At 37.2% G+C, this 15,716-nt stretch overlaps 1 protein-coding gene across 1 annotated transcript in view; it reads right to left on the bottom strand.

Moving 5' to 3' along the window:
* tgfbr3 (transforming growth factor, beta receptor III) overlaps nt 1-15,716 on the bottom strand; it is a 115,587-nt gene that overhangs the window by 8,207 nt on the left and 91,664 nt on the right. The window contains exons 8-14 of the mRNA XM_079883193.1: nt 15,122-15,311; nt 14,138-14,400; nt 13,033-13,188; nt 12,068-12,214; nt 10,752-10,934; nt 7,572-7,865; nt 4,158-4,314 (exon numbers count right to left, since the gene is read on the bottom strand). Coding sequence (XP_079739319.1) covers nt 4,158-4,314; nt 7,572-7,865; nt 10,752-10,934; nt 12,068-12,214; nt 13,033-13,188; nt 14,138-14,400; nt 15,122-15,311 — 1,390 coding nt within the window. The remainder of the gene's footprint in view (nt 1-4,157; nt 4,315-7,571; nt 7,866-10,751; nt 10,935-12,067; nt 12,215-13,032; nt 13,189-14,137; nt 14,401-15,121; nt 15,312-15,716) is intronic.

Consider the following 15,716-nt stretch of genomic DNA (forward strand, 5'->3'; position numbering starts at 1 on the left):
GTGTTGAGTTCCACTTCGAAAGAGAACATTCTGTGAAAAGGGGACACTGTGTCTCATTACCATGCCTCGGATTTACCTGCCCATCTCCTTCAGAAAAAAATGCAAACCTCAGTCAAAACAGTCATTTCAGTATTATAAAAGCTGTTTTTGTTTTTGTTTTTGCTGAATTTAATATCTTAGCCTTAGATATTCTGAAGAAAGAATTGAATTGATGACGGCACCCTCTTATGCGGACAGGCGCTCTGGTAGTGGACTGTCGTTCATCAATTAAATTTTCGTATGTATGCATGTGCTTCAGACCGGTGCTTCACCGGTCACACTGATGGCATTCCCTATTTCATCGTTCCAAGATGGAGTGTCTCGTTCCCCTTCTCAGGGAACCATTATTACATTTGTAAACTGAGACTTCATTATGTGGCCATATGGTTGTTATCAGTACATTTTAAAAGCTGAGGTAAAAGTTGCCTTTGGTAGCTTGGTATATTAACATTATATTACTTGATGAAACACGATTATAAGTTAAAGTATACAAGCACAAATATCTTGTAATACCTGAAAAAATTGCTACTGTATTCTTTACAGTGTATTTCTGGCTACCACAGTTGCTTTTTTTAACCATAAACATTTCACTTCTAATGTCTGTATTTTAACTCAGGATTCTGTACATGATGCAGTTCATGATGTTTACATGATATGTGGTGCAAGTGTTTGGTGACCACATATAAAGTAAGAGCACATGCTTGGTATAGGATTTGCAGTGGCATCCGAGAACAAGCCAAGCATCTGAAAGTTTCCTTGGACTCGCGCCACAGGCCGAATGACTTTCAGAGCTCTAATTAGCTCTAATGATCACTGATCACACAGCACAATAGACCCTGTGTGGCCACCAGCTTCATAGCCCATCTGGTCTAGCGCCAAAATCCCAAGCACAATAGAGGCTATTCTCAGAGAGAGCACCTTCAGATTTTCATCCCCTCTGACAAACTGATGACAGACTATCACTGGAGCGCTCTGTTAAAACAAGAGCGAGTGCTATGTAACAGCTCCCACCTCAGGCTTTTACCCTTTACCCCAAATCACCACCAGAACCAACCCCTATATCATATCTGTGCAGGGCAACTCAAAAATATACAGCTTGTCATCAACACTTCTGTCTATGTACATGTTTTGAGGCCTAAGCAAAGGGTAGAGAAACAGTAAACAAATAAAACACTAAAGTTCAAAAGTTTGCAGTCAGTGAGATATCTCTCTTATGCTCACCAAAGCTGCATGCATTTGTTTAAAAAAAGAAGAAAAGAAAAGAAAAAGCTGAAATATTAGAATTTAACTATTTTCTGTTTTAATATATTACAAAGCTATTTATTCTTGTGTTGGTAAAGCTTAACTTTCAGCATTAAAACAGTTGTGCTGCTTCTTTGATGAATAGAAAGTTCAAAAGAACTTTAAAATAGAAATCTTTTGTAACATAATACATGTCTTTATTGGTCACCTTTAAACAAAATAACTTAAATACATTCTTTCTGAATAAAGTATTAATCTGAATATGAAGTATTAATTTCTTAAAAAAACGCATACTTATTAACTTTTAAATGGTTGCATATGTTTGATAAATGTATTTTTTCCCATGCAATGGGAAATGCAATGATTCTTTTTTTTAATAAAAATGTAATGAGGTCCAATGTTGTTTGGACTCCATTGACTATCATAATATCTTCTTTTGTGTTCCACAGAATACAGAAATTCATCTATGTAAATGACAGAATCTTCATTTCTGGGTGAACTATAGAAAATTTATAATAAAATAAAATCTCACAATGTACTGTATTTATGGCTTTCATAAGCGAAACGGAACAGAGAACAAAAGCTTGTACGAGTAGAGGATTCTTGGGAGAAGCTATGTCAGCTCGAAGCAAGGGATGTGGTTTGCTCCGCCGTTGCCATAGGTTTGTCTGAGCTACTCCACCCACAAACCCTGTAAAGTATCTCGGAGGGAAGTAAAGATTAGGGGAAGCCCTATTGACTTGGACAACATTGTATGTAGTCACCACCGCCCAAGATCTCCTCCCGGGTGTCAGAACATATTTGCGCTGTTCTTTACTTCGCCCTTTTTAGGGCTAGCTGGGTTTCTCAAAGGAAGTATGAACACAAGAACAATACTTTTGTGTGTATTTTTTGGACACGCATTGGACAAACTTCAACAAGATGATGTGCTTGCCTGATTCAGCAGTAAAGAGCACAGTAAAAAGTCAAAATCCCATTTATTCATAATGAAATAAGTTAAGCAAAACATAAATCTTTGAACACAGACCTACCATGAGTACCCAGTCTCTCTAAACTCTCAGCCAACTTATACATTTGAAACACAAGGTAGGAAGTCAGAACCGCCCTGCAGATTTTGGGCAGTCCGAGTTGACAGATTTTGCCGAAAATCGCATGGTTTATGATGGGCAGAGAATTCGATTTTTAGCTTCAGATTATGAATCTGTCCAGTTGGAGGATATCATACATGTTTGATATTTAGAGATTATTTTAAAACACATTGTTTTCATTGGTCATGCATCCCCTAGTAAAGTTGTATGTCTTCGGAGTCATTTACAGTCATTTACAGTATTTTTCTTTCAGTAATAAGTCAGCAACTGTGTGATTTTCAGCACACCAAATTAAAATAAAAACATTCACAACAATTCAATGTGAGGTTGTACCTCTGCTTTAGACCAAAAAAGGTAGGGAAGTATTGATGTTTTCTGATCATGAATCTTTTTTCGGATGGCAATGCTTTGTTCTGCCATGTTTTTCTCAAGCATGGCACTCCCATAAACTGCCCTCTTTGATTTGTAGATTAAGCCAAACATTTTGGGATCCTGTCCAGAGCGGCGCTTTGAGCCTTTTTGAAAGCCTTTTTGCTTTTCTGCCATGTCTGTACAAGAGTCGTCTTTGTGTTCAAAATGAGACGAAAAGCCTGTTTTCATTACTTTTATGGCATATCTGAGTTTACTTAATTCACACCAGAGAGAATAAACCTGACATTGGCAACACATACAAGCTTGTTCATCAAGAGTGACCCCACACTGGATTCACACTGAATTCACATACAATCTGGATTCACTCTACATTACCCAGGTATGTGTCATTTGCTTTCTTTGGAACATCATTTTTATTTTGTTTCCACTCAGAAACAACTAAACCTACATACAACTTGACTTGTGGCAGTAAAATCACAGCTTGCATTCTTCAGGAGTGGCAATCATTTACCTAATCAAGTGTGACTAATAGATGCATGCTCCATTTGCTACAAGCAGCACAGCAACATTGTGTTATTAAACCGGAATGATTTTCATTAGAGTTGCGAGTCAGTAAAGTTGATTCACTCCAACCGCAATAAGTGCAATAGTGCCAAGAGGATGCAGGGAACAGAACAAATCAGTCATGGTCAAATTAAATTTCTTTGTAAAAAATTTTAGACAACACCCTGCTGTCCTCTTGTATACCACACAGTCCATCTATGGCAAATGCAGACTGCAGGTATATAGTGCATAAACCCCCCTTTTTTTATCACGGTCAAGTTTCTTCCTTATCTTCATTCTCTCCTTTTTCCCACTCTCTGAATCACCTTCTCTCTCTGTACAAAAAGGGGAGGCCTTAAAGAATGTTTAAGTGAAAACAAATGCTATCCAGAATTGGAAAGCTGGTCTTTTTCCTCTCCTCTGATGCATCTATGAGTCCCTTGTCCCACATCTCTAATGAATCACACACTTTAAAACCAAACCACATTGAAAGCACAATAAACACACACATGCAAATGCACACAAACTCAACTCAAATGCCACATACTAAAAGACTCCAGATGGGTGTAATGTGCCACAAAGTGAGACAAGACAGGAACTCTGACCTGTGATCTGAGTGACTGGCACACATATACAACCTCAGACACACACATTTCCCCATGATGCTCCATATATGCCAATCACCAAGCAAGATGTTCTTCAGAATATCTAAGGCTAAGATATTAAATTCAGCAAAAACAAAAACAAAAACAGCTTTTATAATACTGAAATGACTGTTTTGACTGAGGTTTGCAAAGAAAACAAATAATCATTTCCAAAAAAGTGCACCTTTAATGTCTAAAGTTGGATGTTGTATTGACTTGTGATCTTTACCTAGATGTGGTGAAATTTTCTCCTCAGGGACCTTAACAGTGACAGGTGTGTTGTCGGAGATGACCACCATTGGCTTGGTGATGGTTTTGGTGTTCATCATCATGAATAGGATGTTGTCCAAACTGAGGTGAGTGCAGGCTTCATCCGGCAACATACACTACAAAGAAAAAAAGCAGAAATGTTAGAATAAGATCCAACTGTAATCGTTGGCATATGGGCACCACAATCCTCAAAAAACAGCATGAACCTCCCTCATGAGATAAAAGAGCTTATTATAATAAACAGGCTTACAACTGCACTTCTTTTATTATGAGGAGAGGCCAGATTTTGGAGTCTGTTGCAGCTTGGCAAACAGAGAAAACAGATATTCTGAATGTATAAAAAGGATGTTATTCATTATATATTATATATCAACATTCATTTATTTTCCCTTTCAAAAGGTGCACCTTTGTATCTTATTTACCCCTAAAGGCTACCTTGAAGCAGTTGGGAAGTTTTTCTAACCCTATATTAAATGTATTTGTTATGTTTTGTCAAATTCTTAAAATTCCATTAATATAATTATTAATGTAATAAATAAAACAATAAATTAAACAATCAGTAATTTCAATCAAATGAAATATTTAGCAACAAAAGCCATCTTTGCACTGCAGTGGTACAAGCTGCATCTAGATGTATTTAAACATTGTTTAATGCTGCTCAGAGGTGGCATTAATGCAATTACAATGGCATAAATAATGTTATGAGATAATGTTTCAATTAAAAAAGTTCAATAGAGAAATATGAAATTATGGTAACAGTATTTTTAAATATAAAGCTAAACAGTAGGTGGTGGCAAGTCACGTCTTAATGAGTAAGTCATCGAGCCATTCATTCATTCATTCAATAACGAAACAAATGTCTGTATTTATGAATTGGTCATTGAATCATTGACTCTCCCGATTCATTCAAAGCCGCAGATTCGTTCACTAAAGAAACACTGCTGTGTGTTGCTTGGAGATGCAATAGTTGCAAAAAGAGCAAACAATATTGATAATGCTCCGTTTAAAATGTACGCTACTTAATATTATCTTTTGGTTTGTTGAACTGTTGTATAAGTTCAGTGACACATTTGCAATCGTGTTGATTTTCGGGGGGGAAATTATTCTTGCTCATATAATACATTATCAACATTAAAAACAAGAACTCACACAGGGTATGTTTTCATATCGAAGAGAGTTTGAGTCTTAAATTTATCTCTATGCACAATCTGTGTCTATATTTATTCTTCACCTTTATTTATATAGTACTGATTGTGTGGATGCAGTCAGTTTTGACCGTAAAAGATAAGGTTGGATATCATGTATTTTACCATTTCCAACACTACCATGTTTCCTGTGGTAACACTAGAGGCAGAATTTTGCCTTTTAGAAATACATGCTCAGTTTTAATGTTAATTTAAGGTGGTAGAACCACTGCCTTAAATGTTCATTACCTTTTTTTTTCTAAGAGTGTAGCAACCAATAACATTTGTTGCAACACATTACTGATTTGTTATCAACTGGCCCGAAACACTCTCACAGTGACCCCATCTGACCATCCATATTGTTTAAAATTTTCACTTTGTTCTTCATAAGCATGGATTAGTGTATATTTCAAGCCATTAAAACCATACCATTCGTAGCAGAAATTGTGCCTGAGCCAAACTGAACACACGCTCTTCGAAGAGAAAGCACATATAATTTCATACACAGTTTATACGGTTTGACGCGTCACATCTCTTATCCTCATCCAGATTATAACTGAACTGTAAACATCTACGACCAAACAATGAGTCACTTTCAAGATCATGTTAGGTGAGACATAAACAACCTTAACGTGCAATATGATGATTAGAGTGGCTGAAAATGCAGGAGATTAAAATGATTATGACTAGAAGTGAGGGAGGAAGGGAATTTGAAAAAGGACAGTGAAAGTTGGAGATATGTTTTTCCTCTGTGGATGGTTACTGAAGTAACCTGAGATTTATGCATCCCGCACTCAGAGAGAGTGGATTGATGCTAGCAGCTGGCATAGAGTGACCCGTGCCAAGGCAATGAATCAAAAAGCAACTCTTAGGATGGACAGCAACGTCAAACAGATTATATAAATGAATTAAAGAGTGTGTTCATGTTATCCATATAATAAAGCAACTACTCTGAAAAAATGTGCTAGGGTCAATAAGTTATCTGCGTTCCTGTACTCTGACTTAATGAGATAACCCTGTGGAGTCTAAAATAAAACAAGCATACACAATGCAGCTAATTTTGATTCTATAAATGATAATGCAATAGAACGATTTTCAATCTGATTGTGTGAAAGCTAACACTCATGCAGTTTATATGAATCAGCTTAAATTGATTAGTACTGGAGTTAAATAGTTTGAAGAATTGGAACTGTGTTATCAGAGTCATCTATAAAGAATAATACAAAGAAATGAGGGAATAATGTGTGTATGATGAAAGCAAAGATAAAGGAGATAAAGGCAGTGTTCCAAAACCTAGTGAGCTGCAGAAGTGCCTACTGCCAAAAAAGGAAGCTTCCTTCTAAGGCAACATCATAACCGAAATGGAACTTCATGAGGAACCCATTTGGAAGTTTCTACATAGCAGTTCCTACAGGATTTTGCTATCTTGAATGTAAGAATTACTGCAAATTCAAAACCATTTTGCAGTTTGGATTCTTTGTCTTATTTCAACAATTCTGCATGCCACAAAAAAAAAAAAAAAAAAACCTTAACCAGAGGCCGGTAAAGCAATATTAGCTATTAAAATCCATAACTCTGAATGTAAACAAATCATTATGTGTTTAACTGAATTACAGTGAATTATATCGTAAAATGAGCAGGAATGGATAGGGTACAACTGATTTCAGGATTTCATGTACAGACAACTACTTTTAGAGTTACTATTAATACTAATAAATACATAATGATTAATGGTGTTTTTTTTTTTACTGCAAATCAACACGAAAAATGCATAGAACCATCCAAACTTAATTCAAATATAGTTTGATTTTAGCATGTGGCTAAGCAATACTCAAATAAGCATACTACACATAGTACACCGCATTATTGGGTGTTTTTAATTATATTACACTATTTTCAATTATATTTTTCAGAAATGAATGAACATTTCTCTTGCTTTTGCCATCTTGGGTTTATTTTTTCACTATATTGCCTTCACTGTGAACGATACACGTGATGATGCTTTAGAATTTACGAAAACAAGGTACAGTGCATCTTAGAAGGCAGCATAATGTCACTGCCCAACTTTTTACACGGCATTTGCATTATGAACACACCTAATGTACAGTGTGACGCCCTTAAAATACTGCCTACAAAGGCAGCTCACTAGATCTTGGAACAGAACTGATATGTTAGATGATGGTTTCTACCTCTGGCAGGTTCATCTCCCTGTCATTTCTGGAGCAGAGGGACATCTCACAGTGCAGGAAGAGCAATGACACATTGAACTTCGATCTGTAGGTGAAACTGAAGCGTTTTTTGTCCATCTGGGCGTGAGGGATGGGGAAATCGCTTCGCTGAGGGTAATAGAGAACAGAGTCGTCCTTGGGACATATGTTCTCTATGACAATGTAGTCTGAAGGCATGAGAGGATTGGATTCTGGAGATATGAAGCAGGTCTGGATCATGAACCCAAGGTTAGGGTCGGCTTTTGTGGCGGAAATCTGCAGAGAAAGGTCACATGTCTCTGTTAATAAAGGAAAAGTCCTTTTTCTGTGAGACAAAATATGCATCTGCTGCAAACAATAAAATATAGAGACAGCAAGACAAAGAAAGAAAGAAAAAATGCTTTCTTTATCTTGATTAATACAACTTTTTGACAATTTTTCAAAAATATGATCAAACGTGATTCATATAGTATGAGATGGATCAGCAGAGTGATGCTTAGATGCTATATATTATGTCTAGTCCTCTGCCAGACACGCTCAGTCTATCTTTTTTGATCAGTCTTTTTGATTTTTTTTCCCCCACAAACTATCTCAGGCATCGCTTAAAATCAGCAAATAACGCACAGAGGCTGTCCATTTGTTTTAACACTGTCTAAAGAACCATTGCCAAAGTGTTCACCGTTCCAAGAATCACAAATTCTGACGTCAGATTTCTGTGCCTAGAATAAATCTTTGAGGATCATTCAGTTGTAATAGTTTGGCCATCTGATGTTGTAAAAGCACGCATTACAGACGAGAGCTGCCACGAAAAACATCACATCCCATTTCCTCAATATAACTGTGCCAAAGGGGTGTCAAACTCAGGAAAATGGTCAAATCATTTCAGCGAGGCAGACTATGATCCTCGAACAATAATGCGAAAGATGCAGAAATAATATTGACTTTTAATGACAGGCTGTCACACCACAAAAATGACTTGCTAGATTTAAAAAGGCGTAAATTAGCTTTGTCTGAGAACAGTCCAAAATTGAAGTCATATTCCACTCAATCTTCATATTCATATTCAAATTGAGCAACACATTTGGTTAAAAGATAAGGGAGAACTAATAGCATCACTGATGGCAAGCCTAGTGTGAAGCATTTACATATGCAAATGCATTGTTGCACAAATGGGCTCAGAAGATTTGGATTTACAGTCAGTTATCACTGTCTAAAATGTTGAAAAAGCTGGAATCTACATTTCGAACAACATGAACATCGGGAATTGTATTATTGGGTGAACCCTTTGATACGAATAGACTGCTAAAAATCCTATTGCCAAAGAGTATTTTGTTTAATTTTCCAAATAAAATAACAACAACAAAAATCAGTGAAACGAGGATAGATTTACTTGAGAAACAAGCTTGTATTTTGTGGTTTGACAGCTTAACTAAAGTTTATGCTACATATAGGGAAATTGCATTATGTACAGGGGGGAAAAGGGCCTTTCTGATTGACACAGCAGATCCTCCATTGATGTGGCTATAAATCAAGAACAATCTGATGGCATATGAGGTAGACCTTCAGTGGAACACATTTAATCAAAGACTCTAACCCTGGAAGAGAAACAGTTAAAAATGGGGACCTGAGCATTCCACTCTGAGATCAAATATTGTCAGCCTTGCCCCCTTGAAACCCCACTGATTAATGGCAATATGACATGCTCCCGGAGCAGACAAAATGTACACACACACTCACAGCAGACTGCTGACGTCTTTCACAGCGATTGACAGAGAGACATCTAAACACAAGTGTGTACTTTTGCAGCTGTAAATGCTCACATACTCAGGACAATGTCTGATCAGACAGACAGACACCAGGCGCTTATGGTATTAGAAACATGAAACCATACACAATGAGAACCACACATTATGGTTAAAGGGTAAAAGCAGATCTTGTATTTCAAGAGCTTTTGGCAGTGACTATATTTGTGTATATGGTTTCTCATTCAATTACTAAATTAGATTTCTAATGTGGTTACAACACTGGAAATGGTTTTATTGAACCCCAAAGGAATCTTTTCCATAATAACGCACACACAGAATGTATGTATTGCACAATGTAATGCCCCATGGTTTCCATATGAACACTACTGTTGTTTTTGTGTTTTTTTTTTGTTTTTTTTTAAATAATAATATAATTCAGCAGGGATGCATTAAACTAATCTGATCAAAAGTGACAGTAGAGACTTTTACACTGTTACAAAAGCAATTATGTATCAAGTAAATGGTGTTCTTTTGGTGAACTTTCTATTAATCAACGAATCCTGAAAACGTCTAGCACAGTTTCCACAAAAATATTAAGCAGCACAGTCTTGACATTGATAATAATAAGAAATGTTTCTTGAGCCCCAAATCAGCAAATTAGAATGATTTCGGAAGGATCATGTGACACTGAAGACTGGAGTAATGACTGCTGAAAATTCAGCTTTGCCATCACAGGAACAAATTACATTTTAAAAATATAATAAAATAGAAAACAGTTATTTAAAATTGTAATAATAGCTCACTAAAAAACCCCACAGTCATCTTGTTTTCAGTCCATTTCAAGTTTGATTTTAACGTGACAAAGCGGTGATATCTAAATGGCTGAGTTGTTTATTTTCTTTTTAATTAGTCTTTCCATTAAAGCCATCATTGTCTTCATTCAGGCCGATTCGAGAACGTGCACAAAAACAAGAGGCGGGATTTATTGGACGAACCAATCATATCCAATTATAACCGATCATATCCAATCATATGTGACTTTCCCCCATTCATTCTCAATTACCCCCCATTGAACCCACCACACACGATTCTGTCTAAACTCAACGGGCTCAGAGTAGGCACGAGAGACGTGGTGTCCCACTGTAACTGCTAAAAACTGGCAGATGTGCTTTTTCGTATCTAGGTGGTTCTGTCCTTTTCACACTGGGGTTAGATAACCCACATTATTATGTTTCTTGGGTCTGACCTATTCCCGTATCAGATTACATAAACTTCGCAAGCAAATTGAGTGAACATCATTTGTGGAAATAACCCACCAAATTGGCTACTGATTTGACATCAATACAGTTGATTTTTATCCGCATTTGGTGGGTTGGCGGGTGTTTATTTCAAACCCTATGTATATGTATATTCTTACCTCCACATAGATGGGTCTGTTCTCAGTGATGGTGAGGAATGATTGAGTGATGGGGAAGAGGAAGGGATTGTTATACAGCTCCATGTTAAAGGTAACATTGTCTAGAGAATCTACAACGAAATCCTCAGATCCAATATCACTGTCAACTGGGGTGCCCTGGTTCTTACGGTATGTGCAGTTGAACTAAGGACAGAGAAACAGAGAATTGGAAAATATTAAAATGCATATTTTAATAATATTAAAATTATATTATTTTAATGATCTAAGCGCATGGTCTAAAGTGCAGGGCGCAGTTCACTTAGGGCGTCTCCGAATCCACTTGGTCTAAAAGGGTTGTCCCTATTCTCATAATGAGTATTGGGTGTGTTTTGGTATTAACGTGCGTTAAACCAATCAGAGTCTCATCTCCCATTTCCTTTAAATGCCAGTTGCGCTCGCGCCATGGCAGATTCGCTATTTACATGACGGAATTTGATAGTGGAAAGACCGAACGTGTCTCCAGAGCGCAAACGGAACTGCTCGTGCGAGAGGTAAAAGTGCGCAAGCAGACCATTTACGGGACAAGCTGGATTCCACCATATCTTTATGTACACAATAATAATCTTTTACATTGTAATCCTTTTATTTTAAATATTTGGCATGTTTGTGTGCTGCTGTGCGTCCCTGTGTGTTTAATAAGCAGAGTGTACGCGCATTGTGGACCCGCCTATAGGCGCAAATTACTAACGCGCTCTTTAAGTAACAAAAAAAATAATTGCGCCATTGACTTTAGACCAGGTTTCAGTTGGTCAGTGGCGCAGTCTATTTCTGTTGCCTCAAAATAGCAATGCGCCAACAATGTGCCAGAACACACTTCGTTTTCAGACCAGCACGCCCATGGGTGCACAAATGGGCGCAAATGCATTTGCTATTTTAAACAACGTGGCGCAGGACGTGAAAATGATAACTGCGTCGGATTGTAACTAGCAAAAAACACTTGCATCACGCTTGGCGCTGCATTGCGCCGGGTGTAAGATAGGGCCCAATATGTTATTATGATATGTAGCACAGAGAAATATGTGTTACATATTATATAATGCATTAACATTATTAGCATTGATGGTTATGACTACATAAATTAATTAACGATTTCTAATCAGACATCAGTTATAATATTCGCCACATCTGATTTATGAGTGGCAGTGAGAGGAAGATTTTTAAATGACATTTTGTTCTTATCCTCATACACATATATTGTTTGTAAATATTGTAAATTTGTTGTTTCTATTCCAGTAGTACTATTTATAAATAATATAGTTTTTATGTGAATATCATACCAAGATAGTCGCACGAGGTCCACTTTCTGGTAAAATTCTTCCAGTCACCTCTGGATCTCCTGGTAATACAACCTCTCCTGACTCCAGATCTTCATCGTCAACGGGCCAGCCGCTTCCATCCTTCAGTTCCGATTGGCTAATAACAATCTGCCAATCACAGACACACTTAGTTCATGACTTCTCAGTAATAAGGTAAGGCAAACCCAACAATTTCCTAACAATCATACAATTTCCTCTACAAAACTTTTTTTAGAAATGACATTGCTTCACTCTGGTGCACACAGATACAGTCAGAGATAATCAAAATCTATACTTGCCAAAGGTCTGCCAAAACAGATGAGGAAACTGGATTTAATACATGGGAATGCACAATTTCAGCAATGTAACTCCCAAGGCAGAAAAAAAAAAAAAAAAAAAACTCTCAGTTCTTCTCATCGGAAAAAACACGGCAATCCATTCACATCATAATATGAGAATCGCCTCCTTGAGCTCAGGACAGATTATGGGTTCAAAGGTGAAAGAGGCCTATGAACATTGTCTAGTTGAAGTGAAATTGATTCACACAAGACTTGCCAATTTGTCATAGGATTGTCGTTGCAACAACATCCTCCTTTGATGCTCTGTGGATCTCGCTCTGTGAGCCAGTACTGTGCTCTGACCATACGGGTCGCATCGTTTTAATTGCCCTTGAGGCTCAGAGTTCAGAGTAAAAGATACATATTTGGGAGGTTGCCCAGTTGTTTTTTTTAATGGGTTCAAGGCTAAAAGTGTTTTTAGGAATTTCCGCTAGAAATTATCACAAAAAATCAGTGTGGAAGTGAATCATCCCTGCTGGGTGAAACCACACATGCGGGACTAGGAAACACAGAAAACATATACAGCGTGTTGGAGGGGACACTCCAACTGACCCTAGGACCAGATTTCACATCTGATGTAATTGATTGTATATTGGCTTTAGTACTCACTGAATTGATATAGAGGACCACTGGGCTGGGGTGGGAGGGGATTTTGGTGGTTTGGCAGCCAGACAGGGGCGTCTCCAGTATATAGTGGGTGGTGTTGGAGGTTGCTTTGCATTGGGAGTCCTGAAGAGTGATATTGGGTTTTCCAAACCCATTGGCCTGTGAGGACATTAGGAAAACATGACTTCACAGGAGAAATCTCGACCTTTGACAACATATCAAACAATATCTATTATTAGTCCTCAAAATATTGCTTTCTAAATCAATTGTGCTTTCGAGATCTATTGTGTGTTTCAACTTTTTAGTGACAAACAAGACTTGCAAGCTGGTCTAACTTTGCTCAAAAGCATTTTAATTGTAGAATAAGGGTTTTCTCTCTCTCTGAAGTGGTATATTACACCACTTCTGGCTTCTGACATCAGTACATATGGCCCACACATTCTGGGAATATTCACACTGCATCAGCTTGAGGGAAAAACAAGGTGTCTCTCACACAGCACTTCTGCACTCATTTAACGTCTAGTTCTTACCAGTGTTAGGGAAGCTACTTCGAAACAGTAGTTTATAGTGTAACTATACTCAAGCTACCCTTTTAAATAAGTAGTTGGCTACACTACAAACAACTAATAAAAAAAAACAAAAGAATACAAAAAAAAATACATCAAAAGATTTTCATTGAAAGGTTTTTTTTTAATAAATGTATAATTTTATAGTATTTTTAACCATGTACCATGGTTTCCACAAAAATATTAGGCAGCAAAACCGTTTTAAACATTGATAATAATAACAAATGTTTCTTGAGCACCAAATCAGCATATTAGAATGATTTCTGAAGGATCATATGACTGAAGACTGGAGTAATGATGCAGAAAATCACATGTAAATAAAATAGAAAGCATTTACTTTAAATAATAATAATAATATTTCACAATATGTTTACTGTATTTTCTATTAAATATATGCAGTCTTGAAAAACATAACAGACATAAGAGCTACTTAAAAATGTAGTTGCGTTAGTAGTCCCACTACTTTTAGTTAGTTACTCTGCAATACTCATCTAATGTTTGCGTGTACAAAAGGTTGTGCACTTGTCACTTGTGTTTCCTACCTGTAGAGTTTCCTTGTCAATGCTGACCACCATTTTGTTCTTCTCACACTGCACATTGAATCCTACATTTGATGATCCCTGATGCTCCTCAAGAGATGGCATCGGAGGTGGAAATGACAGGCCCTGGTCCATGGATGGCAGAAACGGGAACGGGAACCCGGTCCGTGCAGGGGAATCCCGGGCGCTGGGCTTTGGAAGAGGGTTGATATTGCGGAGAATGGACAGCTCAGGTGGGAACATTCCCTCATCAATGTTCCCTAGATCTGGAAGTGATCAAGAAAGAAGAGATTTAAACATCAATCTGCCTGGCAACATCTTGGTAATGTAGATGCAAGAAAATCACACACAAAGCAAACACAGTTAGAACCAACCGACATTAACTGTATGTTATTGTTTGTTGTATGTTTACTGAAATTCTTCAGTAAAAATTAATTTTGTCTTGTTTTCCAGTACAAAATTGTATTATGAGATTTACTTAGGAACCAAAAAGAATTGCTTTTGAAGAAAACATTTATTGGCTTGTTTGTCACATGCGTTTTCTCTGATCGGATATCTATCTGATTTTTTAAAACGGTTACATTTACACTTGGCCACATAAATGTGTCTCCGCAAAACGAATAGAAATCCGATCAGATGTCAACAAAAGCAACAGATATTTCCTTTGCGGCAGTTTGAGCGTTGGCTTGCTGAAGAGATGCTCAGCTACTCATCTCTCACACGTTTATTTTTAACATTTTGGAAAGAATAAAATTTACTTATGTGGTTTCAACAACCATATACACTTGGTCTTTTTATGATCGGATAACTATCCAATCAGAGAAAACGCATGAAATCATCAGGTGTAAACAAGCCTTATCTGTGTGGGTATTGAAATTGTATTTTTTTTGCTGTGTATTCAATTAATTAAGCTTATTTATATTTTAAACTAATTAAGAGTAACTATTTTAAGTCGATATTATTCATATCTTCGGTTGTTGCTCTTGCCTTGTTCTCTGAGGCGCAGTTTGAAGTGGTTGGCGACAGGGGTGTTGGTGTAGGAAGTGACGGGGTTGAATCCGTTTTCCTCTGCCCACTGGATCAGAGCCTGAGATCCGGCGGGCAGCTTCTGTTTGACTGTCTTTGATACCTGCATCAGCCTTTCAGTGTCATCATTCAGCCCGACAGTATCTGACGTCTGAGAAGGCCAAAGGGAAATAATAAGATAACACATTCAGTTCACATGCAGAAACAGGAATGCAGTCACACGTGTTCATTCTTTACTGTAGTTTAGAACAGAAAAATGAATCACTGACAACATATTCTGATCTAATACCTTATTTTAAGGTACAAAATGAACACTCACCAAACTCCAAATTGAAGTAAAGAAAAAGGCCAAAAATATTGCAAATTGCATGCATGTTTTAAACCAAATTTCAAGAACTATAGACTGATCCTCAAGAACTATGATATGATCCTCATATCAGGGCTCAAATGGTTAAATTGGTCAAATTACACAGGAATTAAAAGTTAGCTTCAGTTTGTTCTCTATTGGGTGTGAAGAACAGATGTTCCTCATTCCTAGCCGTGTTTCCCACAAACG

This window comes from Squalius cephalus (genome assembly GCF_949319135.1).
Source record: "Squalius cephalus genome assembly, chromosome: 10".
NCBI classification, from domain to species: domain Eukaryota; kingdom Metazoa; phylum Chordata; class Actinopteri; order Cypriniformes; family Leuciscidae; genus Squalius; species Squalius cephalus.